General features: G+C 49.3%; 1 protein-coding gene across 1 annotated transcript in view; it reads left to right on the top strand.

Annotated features, from left to right (window-relative positions):
* LOC133345064 (zinc finger protein GLI4-like) overlaps nt 1-23,595 on the top strand; it is a 63,001-nt gene that overhangs the window by 2,602 nt on the left and 36,804 nt on the right. Inside the window, 1 exon segment of the mRNA XM_061555473.1 lies at nt 13,812-14,138. Within this exon segment, the coding sequence (XP_061411457.1) occupies nt 13,812-14,138 (327 nt within the window).

Here is a 23,595-nt window from a genome sequence, read left to right as displayed (position 1 = left end):
TAAACACACCCCACGTGACTGAGGCCAGAGCCTATTTGTCACCTAACAAGCCCTGTCACCGGGCGTCTCTTTTGAGCCCTCTTATTTTTCAAAACACTACCATTTTTCGCTTGGATGCACCCTCCACGTCTCACTTGGCTATCCTTTTTCGTTCTCCCACCGGAAGAGCAGAGTGTTTCCTGAGTTCTAAACAAAATCAAAAGCTTCCCTCGCGAGTGGTGGGAGATCAGTGTCTCCTGCCACAGTCTCACTGCCCATGGGCACACGCATTTAGCTCATTTAGCTCGGGTCCTTTCTGCCTACGTGTCCACCCGTACGACTCTCGGCCTGCTTGTCTGTCTGCCTGTTTGTCCACCCATCCATCCAGCTACCCAGCAACCCATCCATGTGTCCGTCCATCTGTTTGTCGATATGTCCGTCTGCCAAGGTGGTGGTCATGGCCCGTGCTTCCTGAGTGCTAAGGGTAAGAGAGGCTTGGCAGAGATACAAGCGGTCGGGAAGTTTGTACTATGGAAACTGTCTCTGGAGCTTTATGATCTTTTCTCTGGAAGGGACACATTGTCGGTTGGAAATAATATATTTAGTAGTTTCTTCATACTCGGATAAAGACCCATATATGATTATCTCTCTGCTGATTATATAAAATTGACTTGAAGAATTCCTTTCTTCAAACAGATATTGCAGTCCGCTTGCCAGAGATTCAGTCTTATGGTTTGTAAACTTGGCTTTAAAAGGACTGAACAAAAATAAAGAATAAACTGTAGACGTTCTGGAACACAAATGTTTCCAGTAATAGAAAATAATTATACACATCTGGCGTTTTTAATATATATCAATTTTATTTTGGCTACAGGGTTGAGTTTGTTAAAGTTAGAGGCATGTTTAAAGCATCTGGTCACAAACAATAAGATTGGTGTGTGGTGGAACGCTTTGTGCAGCCGGGCTAGAGGCAGGACCGTATGTTATTGTCACGAGAATTGGCCACACATTTTCTCAAAAAGCTCCTGCTCCGGGGCTGCCCAAGGAAGTGTAGGCACAGCGATGATGGCGAAGCAGCTTGGTCCAGCGCTTGCTGGGATGACTTCCCTCTCGCCTGACGTAGCGAGGGTAGCTGTCCCCCCCCCTCCCCCTTCTTCCGTCCTGTGAGTGGAGCCGCGCGGAGCCGCGCAGAGCCTTGCGCACCTGGCGGAGAGAGCTGTGTGTCCTGAAGATGCGTTGCGAGTCCCCAAGGGTCCATCTGCGCAGCCTTGGCTCCATCTGCCTGCAGGGGCCTTGGATGTGCCACCCCCCAGACTTGGCAACATCCTGCGCCCTCGTGCCAAAGCCGAGCGTAACCCCCACTAGATTTAGACGGGGGCTCTCAAGGTATTTAACTAAATTACAACCGCACTCAGGGACCGAGACAGTACAGTCCTTTGTGTCAGCTTTGAGATAGTGGCTTGAAGTGAACATGAAGTTCTGGAGGTAGTTGTGGGAGATGAGTATGAACGAAAGTAGTGTTTTAACGAAAACACTTGATTCGAACGTTAAAAAAAATATCGGTTCCACCCTCACACACTCAAAGGTGTTGTGCCTTCCTGGTAGGAACCTGGTCTGGCTCCTCGCTGGTGTGTGATTATTTGTTTGTTTTGCCACTGAGCCATTCAGCAGGTGTCCGGTGTCCAGTGTCTTCTGACCAGCCGGCTCGCCAGTCATTGGCAGCACCGCGATGCGCCGTGATGGCCCAGTCTCGGGAACTAAACTTCAGAAGCATCGTCTGTAGCCGCTGGCTTAGGGCCTTGGCTATGGATAATGGAGATCAAAAAGGGGCAGCTCTGGTGAATTTGAACAGGTGCTGTGATCTGCACGCAAGAGGCAAAGTGATTCTTAAACCCTGCTGAGACCTGCATATTTATGGGAATGTGCATGCAGCCCGATCCACCCAAAGTTCAGTGAATATGTGATAGAATATTTTTTTCAACTATGAGTCTTGTTACCAACCTTTTTTTATTCATATAAACATATATATAAGAGTTTTATTTTTGTTATGCATTATTCGAAAATGACACCAGCAACAACAACACATTCCAACAATACAAACCTTGCAGGAGCTTTTATCTTGCCTTTGACAATCTGGGAAGGCTTCCAAAAACACTTCAGTGGGAACGCGCAGGAGAACAGAGCGAGCCCTCACGCCAGCATCGAGCGCGGAGCCGAGTCCTGGGATTGTGCCGTGTGGGGCTGTTGACAGTTCCGGCGAGGGGTAATGTGATATGGCAAACGCACCGTAAGTGAAGACTGATGCAGCCCCTAGCGAGCCAGTGGCCAGAAAAACCCATGTCCCACAGCCACCAGTGCCAGATGAAAAGGAAACATCAACAGAGGTCTGCGTTCAAAGCGAGAAGTCTCCACGGGAAACTGCGGGACTTTTGCGTTTTAGCACTGATGGCTTTTTAATTCCTCTCAGGCTCAGCTGTTGGCTTCAGGCCGCTTATCTGAGCTCTCATCTAATGGGTTTGTTTAACGTCTTGCAAACTTGCGGCCATATTCATCTACACATTTTTCATTAACCTCTTTCCAATTATATAATAAGTGGGTACGGTCGAGCGATGTACATCTCAATATTCGTCCCGTCCCAACCGCATTCGGTGGCACCGAGGCCTGTGGAGCGAGTTTACCGTGCAGATGGGGTGGAGATGGACAAGGGAAAAAGCAGACAGACCTTGACGTGGCCCACATCATTCCACCGACCAGACCGGTTCCCTCTTAAAAGGAATTTGGCATGTGGTGATTACATGGGAGCCGATGACAGTGGGCCACTAAGCTGAGGACATAGGTGAGCTTTCATTGTCCCCGGCACTAAAGGGCCCTTTGCCTCTTACAGCCAACAGGGAGGGATGTCATAACACGGCCCCACGGCAGATGAATGTGAGCATCATATTTTAGTTTTTCTCGTCTACGTATTCGCTCATGGGTTATTTTGAAATTAGAATTTCTTTTCAATATAACAACTCATATGGACACCGCTTGTTCAATGCCACATGCACTCAGTTTATAGGCACCCCTTAATATATTGTCAGCACCAGCGGGGCGAGAGCTAAGGCGGTGCTGGGATGGCACTTGCACCACCAAACGTCCCTTTGGCCCACCCATGTTCACCCTCCTTCGCTCCACGGTGGCTAGAAGATGTTAACTACCTCACCTGGTATGCAAGGACGCCATGGGTTCCACACCGACCATGACGCCTGTTGTATATTTGGAGTTTGTGTGTCTCTTTCCCCATGGTCGCATGGATGTTTATCTAGGTACTGGTTTTTCCCTCCATTTAGAACCAATGTGCGTTTATATTATTTGGCTGCTGTACATTTCCACGTAATAATTCACTTCGTTGAGCTATCATTTGTGGCCAGATTGCTTCTGCAAAAGAGCTATATAGCTCAGCGGGCCTTACCTGGTAAAATAAAAAATATTTTAGTTTATAGTTTACATTTCACTATTGTAGACGTTCTGCGTATCGCAGACCCCCCTACTAATAATTATAATCACAGCTCTGTGGAGTTGATGACATTAAGAGCCTTCGGATTAACACATTGACTATGAATGGGCAAAAATAATAGTTATTGTAAAATGACTGATAAAAATATTCATGGACATATGGAAATGTACTTCTGTATGTCTATTTAATGAAAATGAAACTACACATTAAGAACCATCTTTATTACATTTGAAAAAAACCAAATTTGATTGGCGGTGTTGACGTTAATCCAACAATCATAGTGCCGCAGCTAAAGGAGTTGAAAGGAGGCTAGCGAGCGTATTCCAGAAAGCGGGGGGTTGTGGTTTCAGGTGGGTGAGAGATAATGTGATCAGCAGCAGCAGCTGACGACAGGGCGCAGCGTGGAGTCTCTGATGCCGGAGGGCTCGGCAGAAGTAGCCTTGACGCCCAGCAGGCCATCGCCTTCCACCCCCGCGGCCCTTCGCTCGGCTGAGGAATGTCTCGGCTCGCCAACCGACCGAGCTCCACTTGAGCTCTTGCTGCTGCATGTGATGATGCCAAGATCGAGTGCCACCCTATGACAGTTTTGGTTTTACGGTCACGTAAAGTAAATGAAAACAGAGCACCCACACGTTTAATTAGCAAGTGCATCAGCATTTGTTGTGCACGGTGCAAACGGTTTCATGGCTTCCACTGGCGGATTTTACCCCACGTTGTGATTTAGCGCAATGTCTGGATTCTGCAGCAAAAGAGTGCAATGGAATGTTTTGAAACCCTACCTTGGTGTTTATTTTTTGAGAATACGTCGCACTGCAGGTACATTCTTTCTGAATACGTGTTTGTGATATGGAAAGGCAGATTTCAGCTACTGAGCCCACGTTTCTTGGGGGCGCAGGGTGTTTCCACCAAATCGAGTGGAATAAGAAGAATCACCGTCGTGCGAGCCTGAGACCACGCCGTGAGTGGAGGAAGCTGTTTACCATAAGCAGAAGGTGGGCAGCATCTGTCCTCCCAGCGGCTCGTGAGTGGCGACCGCCGCATACCAAAGAGCCGTCCCAAACGTGCCGTCACACATTCTGGTGTCATGTTCTTTTGTGCCGTTAGCCGGGCGCAGAGAGAAACTACAGTTGTTGTCCGTCGTCGCGCTTGTAACAGTGGAGTCTGTGCACTCACCTGCCTCTCCACGCCGTCTGCCAGCAACTTTCACCCGCCACTGAGCTCGCAATGGCACCGGGTCTGAGGGTCGTCACCCCTGCACGTGCGATTGTCAGCAGATACTGTGGTTAACAAACATCGGCCAGGCCCACGTTTGATCGGTGATGAAGTCAAAACTGCAACACCCTTGTATGAGGCACGGGTCTGTTTACCCGGGGACCGTGATTCACAAATGAACGTGGCCTTTGAATTGTTTCCTACTCTGTTCAACTGTGAGGAAGCTCTGTTTCCTGCAAGCGGTGGTAACTGATTTAAAGTAACGCTCAGCATGTAACTGTTAATGTAACCAACGTTAAGAAGTCTCCTGGAGCCTCAACATATTTATCAAATCACATCAGTATCCAGCGAGGACCACCTCGTTTTTAAGTGATGTAGGTAGGCACGAGATAGGTAGGTGCTACTGTATGTAGGTACGAGGCAAGTATGTGGTAAGTCGTCAACAAAAATCCAGTTGAGAGTGCATTGATAATGAAGCCTCTTTCGTAAGAGAGACCTGTGAGGATGGGGTTTTAAAACACACAGTTAATGTGCCTGTAATTACTTTCGCATGTCTCTTAGAGAATAAGGCTCGGATGGAAAAAAAACCCTGTTTTTTTTTTCTTCTGCGCACAGCAAACATACGAAGCGTAGGGGGTGGTGGGTGCCTGCGTGCAAGGCAGCAGTAACACAGCTCCTCTTGTGCAAGTCCAAATCGCCGTTATCTCCCCGCCGCCGCCATGGATTTGAGGCAGCTGTTGTTAGCATTCTTTACTCGAGGGTGTCACCTGAGACACCGGCACGAAGGAGCCGAGTAAAATCCTACCCGGATGCTGCTGCTGCCGCTGCTGCTGTGTGATGGTGCGGGGCTGTGTCAGGTTTGAAGGCAGTGAAGGGCAGTGGGAGGGCAGAGGGGGGAGGAAAGGGGAGGTCACGGGGGTCAGCAATCACTTCGATGCCTCGCGCGTTACCATTCGACTTTCACGGAGCGAGCGCGCGAAAAGCTTGAGCATGTGTTTCAACTAAAACCCAAACGTTTGTGTTAATTCATTTGATTATTTGGTTCTCATTACTCCTCCGGGTTTCACTTGTGGGTGCCCTGCTGAGTGGCATTAAAAGTAGGCAAATTGCCTAACGATCCAAAGTTATTTTTTGTTATTTACCCTTGAAAAGCATAAATAAACAAGTTGGACTCGATACACATGCTGCTGCGGATGGGTGATTTTAAGGAACTGGCCATTGCAGAGCTAAGCCCAAAACAAATAGGGCCGAGCTGACCCTCCCCGTGCGCGCCCGCCGGCCCGTAGATCGGATTCGAGTGTGAGAACGAGGAGTGGCTGAGTGGTGCTCGCTCCCCGGGACTGCGGCTATCGGTGCCAATGGCGGAGCCAGGATTTTCATTTAGGGGGGGCAACACCTCCAGCAATGAAAAATGATAGAGGAGTTATTAGTAAGTAAGGACTTGTCCCTCGCTTTTATTCGACGCGTGTGCGGCGATGGCGCAGCCATCGATCGAGGGTCGAATTCGAACCGCGTTGTGTGATCGGCATCGCGCTCGCTGAAGGTGAATGCCTTCAGGGAAGTCGTGTGCTGTGTGTACGCAACTGCGCACAATTCTGTTAGTCACTTATAACTGCTTTGCCGTTACTTATTGCCAATGATGGACTAAGACTATTGTCCTATAATCTCTTAGAGTCCCTGACACATAATAATATGCTACACAGTGGCAGTGGGGGTCGCAAAATGCCGATTTATTACTAATAAACCCCAATGATCCGATCGAAATGAGGGATTTCGATCGGATCATTGGGGGGGTCACGTGCATCCCCCTCCCCCCCCCCCCCCCCCCCACTAGCTCCGCCAGTGATCGGCGCAATCTTGGCACGAGCGTTTGCTCTCACGGAATCAAATCCCGGTCATTTATATTGGAGAACGTTCAGAAGCTTTAATTTAATTCGCAATGCCACCTGGGAATACATGCTCAACTATATTCACAACTATCAGAGAGAGACGCAGCATTCGATTGGAGCGACGGTACTTAACAAAAGTAGTTTATGCCAACTTTATAACGTTGATACACAAAATCCTCTCCGAGTCATCAATACTCTTATTCAGGACGATTCTGGTGATGATGTCACACCAAGTTACTTAAAATGAAGAATTACTGGATTGGAATCAGAACGTATTTGATGTTCATTGAACAAAACACCGGAGGGATGTTCCCAGCAACTACGTATCGTGTGTGATGACATCGATAAGTGTAAAGTTTACCCCAGAGTTGAACATTCACAGAACGACTTGAACATCCATGCGCAAGTTGGCAATGTTTGGTACCCACATCCAACTTCTAGACCAAATTAGGTACGATTATTCATAAACGTAATCACTCATTATTACGTTACCCCCCACCCCCTGCGAGATTAATTGAGAGGGATGGCGAACGAGAGAAGGAGATAACGAGCGAGAGAGAATTTGAGGAGAGGGTAAGAGAGAGGGGAGGGGATTATATCTGTGGTCAACCACCCCCTCGGTATCTCAACCCGCGCCGTGAAATCCCCGTGCGCTCGCGAGCAGCATCCTCGCAGAGCCGGCCCTGCAGCCAGGATTAGAGCGCACGGTTTGAAATGGGCAAAGGCGGCTTGCACATCGGACTTTAACCAAGCGAGTGTAAAATGCGTTGGGGAAGTGGGGGGTTTAGTTTAGTTTTTTCCCTTCCCCGACACCACAACGCCTCCACTGTCAGGGCGGCCCGCCGCGTCCCCTCACTTTTGTGTTTGCTATTGAGTGCAATTGCGAACAAGAGCCATATCGGACACGAGTACATCGAATCGGCATGCCCATTGGTTGAGTGCGGCTCGAAGACTCGTGCCTACAAGGCGTGTGGTGAAGTTCTAAGATGCCCACGTGCGCTCGGCATCTGAAGGCCTGAAGACCAGAATTGGTGATTTCGCCGACGTGTTTGAATCAAGCGAGGCAGTTCCATTATCGGCACAGCAGAGCAAAAGGGGGGCTTCTTCTGCCCAGGGAGCGATGTTTTTCGCGTCGGCTGTTCGCGCCTCTTGACGCCCGTCGGGACGCATCGCTTTTCGTTGACAAGTTAAAAGCACGATTGAATATTGCCGAAGCTGCTCTTGGCGGCGCATTTGCCAAAATCGTATGGTCTCTTTGGTTCTTTCGGTAGTCACGTAGGTGAAAATAAAATTAAAAAATAACTATATCACGACGTTTCGGAGGCAACACAAGCTTCCGTCATCAGGTGGGACAACCACAGCATTTTTTTTTTACTGTTTTATTTTTTATTAGTCGCAAGAGCCGCGTCTTTACTCATTCAGTGCTCCGAATCGCACGCTTCATTTAATTCGCTTAAAACGAGGTGGTTTAAATAAAAATAAAAAACCCCGTGATTAAATCAAAGTGAGCCTGCTCTATTTTGCAAACGGTCTTGAACAAAAGTAGCAACCGTGGGGGCCGATGCTGCCTTGAAGAAGTGTATAAACCACAGTTTCCCAGTGGGGTTCGCTCATTGCTAAAACACAACTCGGCACTTGAGTTCACAGTTTCCAGTGCTTGCAAATGTATTCCATTGTGAGGGGTCGAATGGGCGCACGACACAAGCACACGCTGTGTGCGCGGGGTGAGGTCAGCACTCCTCTGGCGCTGACAGCAAAACAAACGCAGCCCCAACCGCCTTTCGAGTCGCCTCCAAATGGGCCGCGGATTAAATTGCTCGTTAAATCTAAATTCGAGTATTCGGGGTGCTTCTGTCGGTGGATTGTAAAACCACCGAGTTGCAGACCGTTGGATGTCAGGCGGGCTTGTTCCCTTTTTTTTGCAGGTGCGCGTTTGTGTTTGGGCGTGCACGAGGACAATTGATACTTTAGCAGTTACACATCACAAATAATACACTCGCAAACTAATGCGTGCGCGTTGATTTGTGCGTGCGCGCGCGTTTTTGTGCTTGTGTATTTATACGTGCAAATGTGGATGCATCGCATACATTTAGGAAAGTGTTCTTTGTGTCTTTGTCTGTACATATGCATGACAATGAACCACTATTTCCCTTGCCTACCCGTATTTGTATGCCGTCTTGTCAGTTGTACGTTGCTGCGCATTTATTCCACCGTGTCCTCGCGAATATCCGTGCACTGCGCCACGAACGCGGCCACACGAGTTTGATTCTCGCTCACGACCAGGACCACTGACGATTATCTGAACCGGTCATGGGCCTCCCTTAGGTCGACTCAGCCTCAAATGATTACCTGGTGCGGATGTGTAAACATCACCACTGGGGAGACAAAGGCGGCCGGGCGTGGTGTTGCCCACCCACCTCCCTCGTGTGCCGTGTCGGTCTTCAAAGGTGCTCGCTAACAGAACTTGCCCCAACAGACTGCCGAGGCTAAACAGGGGATCTTTGTTTTTGCACGTGCGCGCGCGCGCTGATCTGCCACTTACAGCGTCCTCGGAATCGCATCCCTCCACGCTCATCAGCAGTTCGCAATGCCTCGTAATCGCTGCCACCACTGCTGGCACCGCCTGCACTCGGCGTCACCTGTCACCAGGCACCGCTCTCACGCAGGCGGCCGCTGCTGCCGCTGCTGCGTTGGAGGGTGCCCGAGTGGCTCGTTGCAGCTTTGTGGAGATGTCTGAAGCCGTTGCGTGCGACGCTTGATCAAACAGGGCCATGCGTCGAGAAGCGCTGGTTTCCGGGGCAAATGCTTGGAGCAACCACTTCACACTCACTTACTCACGCGCGACACTTACTCGCAAACACGCACTCGCTCGCTCATACACACTTAGCCCGCTTGTCCGCCTCGTGTGTGTGTGTGTGGTGTGGATGCCTCTCGAGGTATTCCGCATGAAATATAAGCTCGACGAGCCATTACCTCGTGCTTGTTGTGAGTAAATGCTGTTGTGCATTTGTACTTGTTTTGCTCTCGTTTTTGGCTGTGGAGAAAAGTTCATATTGTAGGTCAAATAAAAAAAAAAGCCGTGGTCGTTTCAGATTTGTACACTGATTATACACTCCAGCTTAGATTTATGTCGTGCATAAATGCCACTGCATCTCCAGACGCTGTTCTAATAGGGGGGGGGGGGGTGGCGTGTGTGTCTAGGGAACAAAGGGAAGAAGAGAAGCACCTCATTTTCGGTTATTTTCAGAAAGGAGTCGAGGGTTATAAGGCGAAGAGGGAAATAAGACGCTGCACAGATAAACACGGGCAGCCGTAGGCAGAGGGGATAAGGAAGTTGTTGGGAATGGTCTCAGCTGTATAGATTATCAGAGGAGGGGAGTTTGAGATAACGGTCACTATAGAGAAGGAGCAACGTCCCATTAAACAGAAGATGACCCAGGGTTTTTACGAGAGGCCTTGGTTGCTGGAGCTACACGGGGCATGTGAAAGGACAGATACTGAAATGGGATAGCAGAGGCAGGCAGTGGTGAGTTCTCATAGGATCTTGGAAAAGGTGAAGCTGAACTTGTGATCGATCTAGGATTGAATTAGGAGCCGAGATAGGCAGGTAAGTATCAGGGTTATATTGTCTCGTTAATCAATATAGGGGGTATAGCTTGCACTGTGGGCTATTTGGAGGGCATACAAGAGAGAGCTCGGGTATAGCTTCAGTTGAATGTAAATAAAGCATTAGCTATTGTGATTGTCAGCATCATCATAAACATGCAAATAGCATGTGTTCCTCCGATGAGCACGGTTGGCTACGTTACAGTTGTAGATGGGTTTTTTTCAAAATTGTTAAGTTGAGATTTTTTTTTTGGTTTGCAAATCAATAGATTACTTAATTAGAAATGTTACACAATTTGTATGGATTTCCCGGGTACTCCTCGGGCAGTTCGTGAAACACAGTCGGTTCAGATGTTTCCTTTTACTGAGCGGAATCAGCAACTTTTGTGATAGTTGTTGCATTATTTGTCTTATGTATTATATTATTTTGGTCTTTACCAAAAAATCCGAGTTTCCAAATTTAGAGGAAGCATCAGCAAGTGTAGAACAAATCAACATTGGTGTTGTACAAGGAGTCCACCGATTGCAATCAAGGTGCCATTTGTAGGCGTTTGCATGGTGTTCGTTTGCTGATGATCTCTCTTGGACTTTGAGGTTGGAGCTTGTGGACTGAAGGATTGGGAATAGGGAAAGAATGGGGGGGGGGGATGTGGCAATTCATTTTGGTGGCATCTATAAAAGCATTCTACAAGTGCTGAAAAGACATTTTTGCCAGAATCCTATCGCGCTCGGCCCAGAAAGAGGTTTCCTCATGCATGAGCCGCTCTATTCAGAGCACAGCCCAGGGCTATTGTGACAGCGCCGCGTGGAGCCAGGGAACCTCGGCGTGGAGGCGCGGGGCGAAGGAATGGGAGGGAGCTCAGAATAAAGGTCGATGCAACAATAAAGTAGGCAGCAACGGAGGGACCAAAGGGAGAAAAGGAGGAGGAGAAGGGGGGGGGGAATCCCCAGTAACGGCGGAGAGTGGATGGAGCTCTGCGGTTCAAGCAGCTCCAGCGTAAATCTGAGCTCTCTGCCACAGCTTCGGCAAGATCTCTCGTTTGGTGGCACTTTTTCGCCAACAAAAAAACCGAACCGACACGCACGGCGGTGTGTGTCTGGTGCGAACGCGAGAGTTTGCGCGCCTCTTGTAAAGTTTGCCTTGCCCATTGAGTTCGCTTATTGACCCTCTCCCGCGCGGTGTTTGTAAAGTGATTTGTCTCACGTAAACGGGGATAATAGACCATCCTTCCGAGCCGGCTGCTCCACCCCTCCCTCCCCCCCTTCTCGTCGAGGCCCTCTCGCTCTAACCCCCCTCTCACACTCGCCCCCTCTCACACTCCCGTGTTTCTGTGGGACCGAGGAATGAATCTAAAGCAGCCCACGAAGGAGCGGGGTTGTTTTAATGATTAGCCACCCGACCTCTCTGCTCCAATAAAGAGTGCGGGTCTGCAGAAGGAGGGATCAGGACTGCGACAATGGCGAGGAATGCTAATCGGGGCCTGGGCAAGGGGAGAGGTGGGGGGGGGGACTCCGTTTGGAAATGTGGGAATTGTTCAGCTGAAAGGCACTTTGGGAGGGTAGAGCAGGTCTCTGTGGGGGTCTGATCAGTCACGCTGCCACGGACAGTGTTTCTGGGCATGCGCTGTCACGAGTTTGAGCCAAACACTACAACGGAGGTTAACATTCAAACGCATTTGCGCCTATTGTCGCAAAGTTCCATCTATTTCACTGCCTTCACGCACACGCTTGCTACGATGCACGTGACGTTGTGCAGAAACGTTCGTCTGGTGAGTGTGCACGATTTCTTCTCACTTGAAGTTATTTGCAAGTCTCCGGCTACGAGTGGATTTATTTCCCGTGAATTAGAACAACGCTGACCAAATAAAGATGCTGCGTCCTTGTAAAATGCCAAATCACTGTCAAACATCCTCTTGTGGAGAGCTCGCTGTCGCCTCCACGGCAGTTTTTTGGACCCCTAACGCACGTGCGAGGAGACGACACACGTGTGGCCACGTGGCAAGTCTGTCCCCGTCTCACCGTGCGTGGGGACTGTGCCCCGTGGGAGCGCTGGTCCATCATCGTTGCTCTGCTGAGGCCCGGGATGGGGTTTGCTGCGTGGCTGCTTTGAGCAGCAGCAGCAGGAACACCAAGAGACAAGCGGGAGGCGTGGGCGGTGTTGGAGGAGGGGGGGGGGGTTCGTCAGCTGGCACCTGCAGGGGGCCTCGGAGAGTGGGCCATAGAAAATTGCTTGCGGATCAAGTGGGGGGTTCTGCTGTACAGAGCGCTCTGTTTTTTTTTTATTGGGGGGGTGGGGGGGGGATATTAATAAATAAATACATGCCATTTTATCAGTTGCCTGGATCCTGCACTATGGAATGTAGGGGTTAAGCATACCAGCCTTCGCAATCCGTTTTAACTGGACTTCTCATCCTGTCGCCGACTGTGCTTTGAAATTGAATTAATGACGCCAGTGTAGAGTTCTGGGGCCTTTCATTTCTCAGTCTCTCCTTTTGCGTTTGTTCCAATTTTACAACCATGTTGTCGTCACACCGCTCCCACCCCGCTTCTTGCACCCCCCCCCCCCCCGCGTTTAAAAATTTCTCGATCCATCGTTGCATCGATGAACATTGATGTGCGAGCATCTTCAAAGTGAAACTGCTGAGGGATATTCCGCAATTAAGAATGTCGTCAAATTGAGGGCATCCGGTTTGACACATGCTGCTTTCAACAAAAGCACTCGTTAGGGCAGCTAGCTATGCTGGCCTGAAAGGCCTGAATGGGGCTTGGGAGCCTGAAGCCACAGGCATGTTGATTGGCTTCGGCCCATTCATCGCAGAGACGCAGCATTCACAAGCGCTGCGCGAGTTCAGCGTTTGGACCCGACTCGCTCGTCACAAAGCAGCAGATAAAGAAGACCGTCTTGCTTCCCACCGAACGTCTCGTCCCGTCTGTCGTACATTTACAGTATAACGTGCGCGAGCAATAATCAAGAGCGGCACGGAGGCTAGCCCTGGCTTTGCAAGGATGCGTCGGCAGTGTTGGTCATGCCAGCTTTGGCAGCGTAGGTACAGGTGTTTATTGAGAGCAGGCCTGGAGTTTGATGGCCCGCAATGAGTGCTTTCTGTGACGAATTGTGTTCAGTGACAACGGTTGAATCACCGAGTCGGCTTGGCCGTTTACCTACGAATAAAGCAATTGCCATCAGCGCAAAATTGCAGAGCCATCAGATTGACACGGAGCACATTTTGACTGTTAAATAAATGCTATGGTGGGGGCCATAAACGTCCTCTCTCACCTGGCAACCCGCCGAGTGAGTCTGCTCATCTTCCTTGTCACCTTGACATCTCCTACAGAGTGTCTGTCGGTAGAGGGGTGGACTTTCTTTACGCAACTCGGCACAGGTACCAAATAGAGGACTCTGCCCGGGCAAGGCTGCCTGCATTTGTCATGTCCCAGTGGTGTGTACCCTAACATTCTGCTATGATTTCACAAACGTACAAAGAAAGCAAAAGAAAAATTAGAGGAAATCCTGATGGTAGAATCACAAATAAGAGACAAAGAAACCATCTTTGTTCTAAACGTGAAATATTTTAGGCTAATTGAAGACACCTCGAGTCAGGACTGTACTTCCCCGTGTTTCCTTGCAGAGGAAGAGAGCCCTGGAGCCGGCTACGTACGAGAGCGCCGCGACGCGCTGCACCTCCTGAGCACTGCCGGCACAGCTGGCGGTGGCGGCGTCAGCATCAGCAAGCCAGCCCTGAGTCAAATCCCCGAGGAGCCCAGCACATCCACCACCGAGGAGGGGCCCGTGCCATCATCCTCTGCCTCGTCTTCGTCCACCTCGTCCACCGCTGCCGCCAAGAAGGCTTCTGCATCCTGCCACACCCTGCACTGCCCGGGGGCATCCCTCGGCGGGTTCCGCCCGCCTGGATACCCGCTGGACCCGAGGAACGGCTGCATCGACTCGCCGTACGGTGAGTGGCTCGCGCCGGTACCTGAGGATTTGGGGCGAGGCACACCCGCGCCACGCCAGTCCAGCCGCAGTTGGGGGCGGGGTTTGGGAGGTGGTCAGGGGGACTCGGTGGGGTCACGCTCTGTTTGTTATTGTTTAGCGAGCCTTCGTTTGACCGCGCGCGAGAACTCGAGCAGGAGAGACAATCGCCCGCTTTGTGATGTGGAGGCTCGCGCAGGCCGAGAGCGGGGCACGGGGCGTGAAAATCGAGAGATGGCACCCAGCAATGGGACGGAGGCAGTGGCGGTGAGATGGGGTGAATGTAAATGGCACGTAGAGTCGGGTGTACAGCAGAGTTTGTCTTTGCTGTGACGTCATATCATATATTCATGTTTTATCTTGTGGATGCTACAGCGGGAATTCTTTCAGAGTCACTTCTGGCTTCTTTGGTCACGCAAACATTCTCAGATGTTTAGTTTGTTGTCCTTCCCCCGCACTTCCAATTAGAATGGTCGGCTACGTATGGTGCGAAAGAAGTTCAACATACATACGTACAAATGGAACCCTTTGTAAAGAACAAATCGGATTTTTGTTGTTTTTATAATGACTCCAAAAATACATTCAAATGTTGCAGCTATACGAAGACCCTTCCATTCTGGGTCCAGGGAAGATCGTGAATGCCTTGGCTTCTCGGCAGAACACGTCAGCGGCGGTGAGGCTTAACGTCCTTCGCACTTAACCGCCCTACGATGTTTCTAATAAACGTTTTGGCCAAGTCACGCTGCGAGCACACCTGCACCGTTGCGCGCAACCGCAGATCGCGAGAGTTAGCATGCTGCACGTGATGAGTCTCCCACGCTTGCACCTTCATTATGATCGATGGAAACTCCTCACCTGCAGCTCGACGCAGGAAGTCACTGTGGTGATGAAAGCTGTGTCCTCACTCCAGGAATGTCGCGTAATTGAAAAGACGTCACTCCGGCACATGTGGTCGTGAACCCTGACCCCCGAGCACTGGGCGTATTTTGTGTGGGAGTGCATTCCTCCACGCAAGTGCCCTGATGGTGGGTTTCAATGTCAGGTTTGGTCAGATCCAATGAACTGACAAAGAGCACCTGGTTTAACTGCAATAGTGCTGTCAAATCAGTGAACGCTCTGTGTAACTTGGCAAGTTGAGGCTTTTTTTCTTCACTTTTACTTAAACGGTTTTCAAATATAATGACCGAAACTTTATGCTGATCACAATGCAGAATTCGCTACTTACGTAAGTTTGACGAACATTTCTTATCATTCTGAGCACTTTTAATATCTTCCTATATGTCACAAACACTCATTAAATATGCGGCCAAATTTCACAATGCAGGACACTCCAGGAAAAATAATTTGAAGCCCAGCGAGGCTTTCCTGCATACAATAAAGGATTCTTATCACTAGCTGTCAATGTAACTAGAAACATCTCCTGATGGCAAAAGCAATGAGCTAGTTATTTCAATTTTAAGTCCCAAAGAACGTAGGAATAAATACATGAAAGAAACCTGTGTTTTTAAGCACTGCAAATGAATCGTTGGCTATGCATATGAAAAGTTAAGGGGATCAAGCCTGAGCACCTCTAAGCCCCCAGCCCTCAATAGTGTTCGCCGAGCAGGATTAAACGACAGAGGTCTGCAAGGAGAGTGGACGGTGGCATATGCCACCGTCGCAGAGAGGGGCCGATGTGACGAGGTGCGGACTTTTGTGGCGCTGCGCTAGGCGGCACAGGGTCCGCCGTGCCTTGTAGACGAAGGGGACAAACAGTTTCCCTTCTCACCCTGGGATGGACGCGGAGAGAAGCTGTGCTGGGCTGATCGGAGCCAGGGGCTAAGGGGAAGTTTGGACGGAGGCTCGGGGAGGAGGTGGTGGGGTTTTTTGGGTTGGGGTATTTTTTTTCTCTGCAGGGGCGGGGGGGATGCGATGGGTTGGGTGAGGCAAAGCCTAAATGAGAACACCCACGTCGAAAAAGGGCAGGCAATCGGCAGCCAAGTGGAAAACATGTGGGGCAGGGGCGGGGGCTACCCAAGCCCCACGGTGGTGTGGCTCGGAGTAGCGGCGGCGCTCTATTCGGACGGCAACGCCGGCACTCCCGTGCCGGTGCGACCGTCCGCGCCGCGTGCCACCGCCGCGAATTCCCAGATCGCCCGGTGAATCGCGGATGCCACCAGCGCGCCGTCCTCCTGCCGGATTTACCTCCGTTTCACCCGTGATGGGATCTGTTGGCGCGAGCGAGTGAGGCTTGATGCGCGCAAGCCGCATGTCATGCGAGACCCAGTAAGTCGCACTTTTGTTGTTGTTCTCATTCTTTAAACCTGTGCGGTGCAGGTGCGCGGTGGCCCGCATTTAGACGCATTTCTTAAAGGATGGATTTAATATCGGGACGTGTGATGTATAACCCCAATCTTCTTTGAAAGTGACGCGTGTACAGCAAATGTTACTTTACGTGTTTCAAACGGAAATGTCAGCGAAATCTAATCACTTTTCCTACTGACTCATCAGCAATGTATCCTTTTTATGATCCGGGAGAATTTTTTTTAATATAACTTTATAGATTTCTATAAAGCACTGCCAAATGCATTAACCATATAAAGGGGATTTATTGCAATCTGTAAATGATTGAGAATTGATAGAGAAATGTTCTCATAAACGACTGCGTCTGTTTGAGTAGCGGAGGAGCGTCGGGGAAGTTGTGGTTAAGGCAGCACCACTCCTCCTTCAGCTCAATTCGTTGATGCCGCCTCCTTGGGCCCAGATTTAACTGTGACCATGAGAGTTCAGCGTCCACGCTGCCACAGCTCGTCAATGGTGGTCGATACCTCGGGGCGCTCGCGACGTGATGTTGCGATGTCTGGTGGGACGCTGCTGGAGTCTGGGCAGGTCCTACAGTGTGGACAAAGAGAGAGAGAGAGTCCGCTAAAAACTTTATGGGACAGCTTATACTCGTCGACGACAAAACACCCCATAAAGGTGACGGGCAGTCTCCAGACACGCTTGTTTTATAGCGGTTTGCCAAAAAAAGAAATTCCAAAAATTGTTAACATATTTTGGTTTCATTTGATCGGACCAGAGGAGAAAGTGACTGAGTGCTTTTCACTTGTTTAGCGAACAAGGGGCTGTGAGGTCAGGGCAGCCGGTGTGTGCACCAGCGTTTCCTCGTGTTCCTGTGACCCGCGACATCTCCTGTTCCTGCGTCTCGGCATGCTAGCTTCACCATGGCTCTCGCTGTCCTTAAACTGTGACGTCTTCTGGCCTAAGAGGCGACATGGATCGTTCAGATGCAGTGCATCTGAAAGATCCACGCTATATCAATGTGAGCTGGGGTAAGGCCAGGACACCGTCGGGGTGGAAGTGTGCGAGAATACGTTTAGCTGCTTTACACGCATCTAATGTTCTCGGTTTTCCATGCTGCAAATGTCAGCGGTTGCTTGAATTTAAATGTTTACAGAAGCACTAACTGACTATGAGGCAGGTTTAACATCCAATGTCATCACATGGACTGGATTGAATCGTGTAGTGGTGAGCAGAATTGATTTGTATACGAGTCCAAGAAAGGAACCTTGGTTAGTGCAGTAGCAAAAGGGTCTAATGCAGAATTTGTGGGACAATTAACTTAGCTCAAATTATTTTGCCATCATTGCTGTCAGCAAACAGTGCTGTATGATGCAATCTGAATGTAACATGATTGCAATTTTGGCAATGGCGATTGAGAAGGGGGCACCAAAATGTAGTTTATGTTGTATCCTTTATTTAATCAGAAGTTGAAATGAACCAAATTGAGACTCACAACATATTTCCTCTATTCCAATGTGACCTGCACTGACAAGGGGATAGTTTAGAATCCAAATATTTATTTAAACTGGAGGAATCCGATGAGCTATAATGCTCTTTTTAACAGATGTCCACTATTTCACAGATGACATCAGGCTGATGCTGAAGTCCGATCTCCACAAACGATCAGTTTCAACGTTTCCTGACATGCGTGACTTTACACTCAAACATAAATCGGCGTGAGTTGGTGATTACATCCAGGTTGGTAGGTGATTAACACGAAGCCAGAACGGTGTGGCAGGACAGCGCAATGTACGCAATCAAATCCGTGTGACGAAGCCCTTTGTGAGACACTCACAGGCGCAGAACCCTCACACCCAGTAAGCAGCTGAAAAGAAACTGCCGACTCAGGAGTTTTCTCAGGTGGGAACATTAAGGATGGAGCGCAGGTTCTATGCGACCACTCCGCACATTCTACATGCACGCATGGAAGCTTGTGTTGCCTCCGAAATGTCGTGATTTTAATTTTATTTTTTATTTTACTTTTATGAATTTTAATTTTAATTTTTTACCTACGTGACTTTACCGAAAAAACCTAAGAATACGCATGGAGCAGCCACTTGCTTTAATTTTATTTTAAAGCTATCTTTTATTGAAAATATTACCTGGCAAGCCAGGTCCAGCTTGTCACGTGGTTGAGCCAATGCCCTTGTATCCTGTGTGTGTGTGTTTTTGTCCATGTGAGAGGAAACTGGACAGGCCAAAGGATATGTAACGAGCGTGAGGAGTGCACACAACCTCCGCACGCACAAGATCAGAGTCATACTTGTTGTGCCATCTCCTTGGCAGGCACCAACCCCCGTCCCCTTTTGGGGGCGCTGCGCTGAATTGAGATGTGCATGAGGCGGTGAGGAAAGCGGGTTGCTTCACTCCACACGGCCGACTCTGAGAAAGCCCTGGACACGAGGCACTGCTCGAGACACAGGGCCGAGGGGCTGCCGTGTGCCTCCCCCCACCCTGTGCCGGGCGCTGCGGCGTCACCGTTTTAATGCATTTGGCAACAGTCCTTTATTCCGTGGGTGGTCCCGTTTAAGGGCAATAATGGATTTTTTTTTTACCAATGAGTAATAAAACTCAATGAAATATCTTGCAGGAACTTGTGGCGTGTATGGCACGGCATGTATATGGATCTTCCAGACGTTTTGTTATTCAATTAAGAAAACAGCTGACTTGAGAACCAAGTCGCCAGGGGATTAGCTCAGTGCTGTACTCTGTCCAATTTTCCCCTTAGGCAACTGATTCAATTTTTTCCCTCCATTATAAACGCGAGTGTTTGTGGAACTGACGGGTTATACATGTACGGTAAATATTTAAAATATCGAACTGGTCAGTTTTACTATGTAAGTGTTTGCACAGAGCAGCGCGATAAATAATTTTCTTTCATAGCAAAGCGCCAGGGCACGTGCCCACACCCACACATATGCACACACGCGCACGCACACGTGCACCGATGTTAAAACGTCGTTCGCCTCGGAGGGAGACTGCAGTGATGGGAACTTTCCAAAGTCAACTTTGCAAGCTGCACCAAACGGATGCGAGCATAGTTCTGTTTTTATGATGGAAGCTTCTGGCTCTGTTCTGGGTCAGGGTCTCACTCAGTGGTTTAACTATTGAGCGTGCAGGCGGTGCAACTGCTCTGAAGTCCATTGGTCAGGGGGGCCCAGGCGCTGAGCGACGACGATGTTCGATGCCAACCACTGGCCTCGCTGGTACCACCTTGTCAGAGATGCAAGCTCACCGTGGCCAGCTAGTTGCGTGGTTGTAGTCGAGGGTCTGCTGCCCAGCACCAACATTCTGAGCCAAGGCCCCCACGTTCCATGCCGTGTGAGGTTGCCTCAGGAGTACAGTCTGTCCCAGGTGCACGATTGTGCCACTTTGCTAAAAACTAAGCCCAAAGTCTTTGCTATGAAGTTTTATGGTTTGATATTTATCATTTTTTTTTGCTTTATGAAAGAAATGATAGGTATCCTTCTTGTCTAAATTTCAGTTCATGTTGAAAGTGAATTTAAGGTTCCGTGTTTGCAGTGGTGGTGTGCAAGCACAGACTGGAAACACCTCCCCAAAGTCGTCGTGAAAACTTCTGCAGACATCTACAGTAGTTCGCTCACATTTTGGCCAGTGCATTTTCTTCAGAGCAGGAAAAGGAGGGAGTTGCATGTTTCAGTTCATAGATTTCAGTGTTATTAAACAACTGCTGCTTGTTAATAACAAAGACAAAGATCCTCTGTATAGACATTCTGACTGTTTAGGGCAAGTCCTGGTACCCAGAATAGGACACAAGGGGGTGATTAGGCCAACACCTTCCCAATGCTGATGTTTACACACTGCACTAGGTCCTCATTTAAGACTGAGTTGACCGAGATGGGATCCAGGGCAGGATCATATATCACTCACCAGTGATGTTGGTTTTGAATAGAATGAAATTCGGGTCATCAGGTTCATAGCATAATGCGCTCACCACTGCACCACCACTCAGTCACTCTCTTAATATTATATTCTACAAATAATGTAGAGGTCCCCACATGTCCGTATACAGTTCATGATCATTTATATATGCGCAGAATAGGTACAATATAGACCATATATAAAAGACTGTGTTAGGTAAACCTCATCTGCTGTGAAATAGCCAGTGCCGTCTGCTTGGTAACCGAGCGAGCGGTACGCGAGGAAGAACTTCGAACGTCGGGCTCCGTTACCTGAGAGTTATGGCTCAGGGCTGCCGGCATCCCGGTACGGTGGCCTCCAACATCGCACTGTTGTGATAAACATTTCATACGGATAATGAGAGCCGTGTTAACATCACATTGCTCAGTGAAAGCAATCGCATGGTAAAACTGACCGGTGTAATATTCTATATGTATAGAACGGTAATTCCTCCCTTCTCTACGCTTGCGAAACATGCACCCCCCTAATGGAACATCTTCGCCGGTTAGAAACATTTAGGCTGGCCTGCTAACGATCCATCCTGGGTTTAACCATATGTGTGTGTGTGTGCGTCTAAGTCCATGTGTTTCTATGTGTGTGGGTCGATGTCTGTGTGTAAGTCCATGTGTGTGTACTTACCGCTAGTATATAGATATATTTGTTACATTCAGCGCACATATATAACTCGTCGGTTCCACAAACGTTCAAGCGTTTATAATGGAGAAAAAAATGGACATTGAGAGATGGCCTGAGGCCTTCATCCAGCAGTGGCTCGACCATGGCAGATGATGATGAATAAGAGTTGAGTGTGTGAAACCAATAAATACAAATCCCAACGCAGACAGTAGAAATTTAATGTGTGGTTAGCCACGTTGGGCTGCGTCTTGAGCTTTTATTGTCACACTTAATCTGTTACAAAGCGAAAAGGTACTAACCTTTTTTGGCAGCTATTATAAGAGTTGCAGCTATACTCTGTATACGTTTATGAACTTTGTAAAATTATGCAGGAATGTTCACCCAGCAAAGCCATGGTGAGTCTCAGCATGAACTTTCAGGAAGGTCCTACTTTGCAAATTTCTCTCTTCCTTTTGTTGTCGAGTATTTTGTATGTGGGAGGAAACAGGAATACCCGGAGAAAACACACGCACAGAAGAGGATAACACCCAAACTTCACACAGATTGCTTGTTAGAATCCTACTTGATTTACTCCCACACCCAGAGGCACTCTATTGTACCCCATGTGGGTATCTGGTGCTCGTGATGATTTTATCACTGCATGGCTCACCAACCTAACCTCAAAGTGGCCAGAAACAGCGACTGTGGGTGGTGCGTCACTTCCATACCGGGAGGAATGAAAACACGAGTCGCTGCAATGCCACATCTCAATACTAATTACAGTCTTCGTATTTTAATCAATATAGTTAATCGCCTATTTATTCAACTAAGCCATTCTTTGAGCAGTCTAGCACCTCCACCGAGGTGCGTACAGCCTCTGTTTTCCCGAGTGACTAATTGCTCACTTCGCTGTGCCATGACACAAAGGTTTTCCTTTTTTTTTTAATATGGAGAAGTGTCATGGGTCATTCGCCATCCACAAGCAAGCAGCTCACACGTCAGCCTCGTCGTCTCCTGTTGTTGTTGTTCGTCTCCTGTGTTGTCGTTGTTCGTGATCTCTCCCGAACCAGCCGGCCGCGAAAACCGCCAAGCCGCTCTCATGCCGGCCACATAATTATTAATCCCGTCCTGCTCTCTGTGAGGGCTGCCCAGCAGGCATCTGTTGTGGTTCCCTGCGGTAGCGCGGCGTGCACTTTTATGCCCGACCACGGGAGGTTGCGTCTGAGGCCCGCTCGTTCTTCGCCCCTTCCTGGCCGGTCCCCTTTCCCGCGAAACTGTAGTAATGACATCTGACCTTTTTGCCTGGTGCTGCCTCGTTAGTGGCATGGGAATGCAAGGCTAATCGTCTAATCTTGTACCGCCTGTTGTAAAGAATACCTCTCCGGCCCTTTCCCCAATAACAAAAAGCTCCCCGTCTGGCCCGGTTATTAGAGGTAATTATGGTGACTCGCGTTCTGTGACCGTATAGCCTTACCTTGTTTAGCGCAGCCAAAAAAAACCCATTTACTTTGTTGTGGCTTTGGCTTTATTGGAACCTTCTGCTGCGGGACCATGAGTGCTGGCCTTGGATGCGCATGGTTTTTAATAATAATACATTCCACCCTCGAAGTAACTAATTCACCGAAACAGATGCAAAAGTTATTTTAAATTAACATTTGATATTCTTTTTAGAGCTTTGACTTAATATTGAGCAAATGTTCAATTTGACTTTGCCATTTGCTTTCAGAGCGTCCGAAACCGCACGGCTCCGGTTAATCTGGGCAGCGTTACGAGCATCTTGCTGGCAGTCCCGTTCGTTTAATAGAAGTACAACCCCCACTGCCCCCCCCTCCCTCCCTCCCCCCTCAACCGCTGCACATTTACTCTCAGCGCACACCCCTCCTGCAGAAGCTGAGGGCTGAGCATTGGCTCACTCCGTGTGCCGGTGGAGGCTGCGGTCGTGGCGGTGGAGGAGGAGGAGGCTTTCCGTGCTGGCATTTCCCGTCTGCGTGAGGCCCGGTTTCCTGCCGCAGAAGCCGCCACCAGCCGCATGGCAGCCCCTGCCGGCCCCCCCACCCTGCAGGCCTCCCACCCTGCCCCTCAGCACAGCCGTTCGAGAGGAAGCAATTCCCCTGCCTCTGTTTGGCTTGTGCCACTGATGGATTTGTTCTTGGGGTGCGTTTGTGTGCGCATGTATGCACGCACGCGTGTTTGCGTGCGTGTGGAGAGGGTTGGCGTACGGGGGCAATCTAGTAGGAGGGGGTTGATTATCTGGACAGAAGTTAATATTTGTAATCTACGCCTTCCTGTTTGGAGACCTTTCGTGGGAACGTGTGGGCTGTCACCAAGTCCGATCGGGCACGTTAACGCGTGCGCGTGTGCACGTGTTTACGCCACACTCGTGTTAGCACTGAGGTCGGCAACGTTTTCTGCGTGCAAGCTCCGTCCTAATCCCTTATGTGATCATGGGTTGAGCAAAGCCATGGAGGGCATCGTTGACAAGAGGTTCATAATGCACAGTGTCAGTTTTGACCTTAAACAAGGCATAGTCAAATTTCGATTTAAAGCTTTCGTGACTGCAGGGATTCATCTTCTTGGTTCTT

This window comes from Lethenteron reissneri, chromosome 21, assembly GCF_015708825.2.
Source record: "Lethenteron reissneri isolate LAM-NWPU_2019-01 chromosome 21, ASM1570882v1, whole genome shotgun sequence".
Lineage (NCBI taxonomy): Eukaryota > Metazoa > Chordata > Hyperoartia > Petromyzontiformes > Petromyzontidae > Lethenteron > Lethenteron reissneri.
The sequence above is the reverse complement of the archived record's forward strand: the minus strand, read 5'-3'. Positions and strand labels throughout refer to the sequence as shown.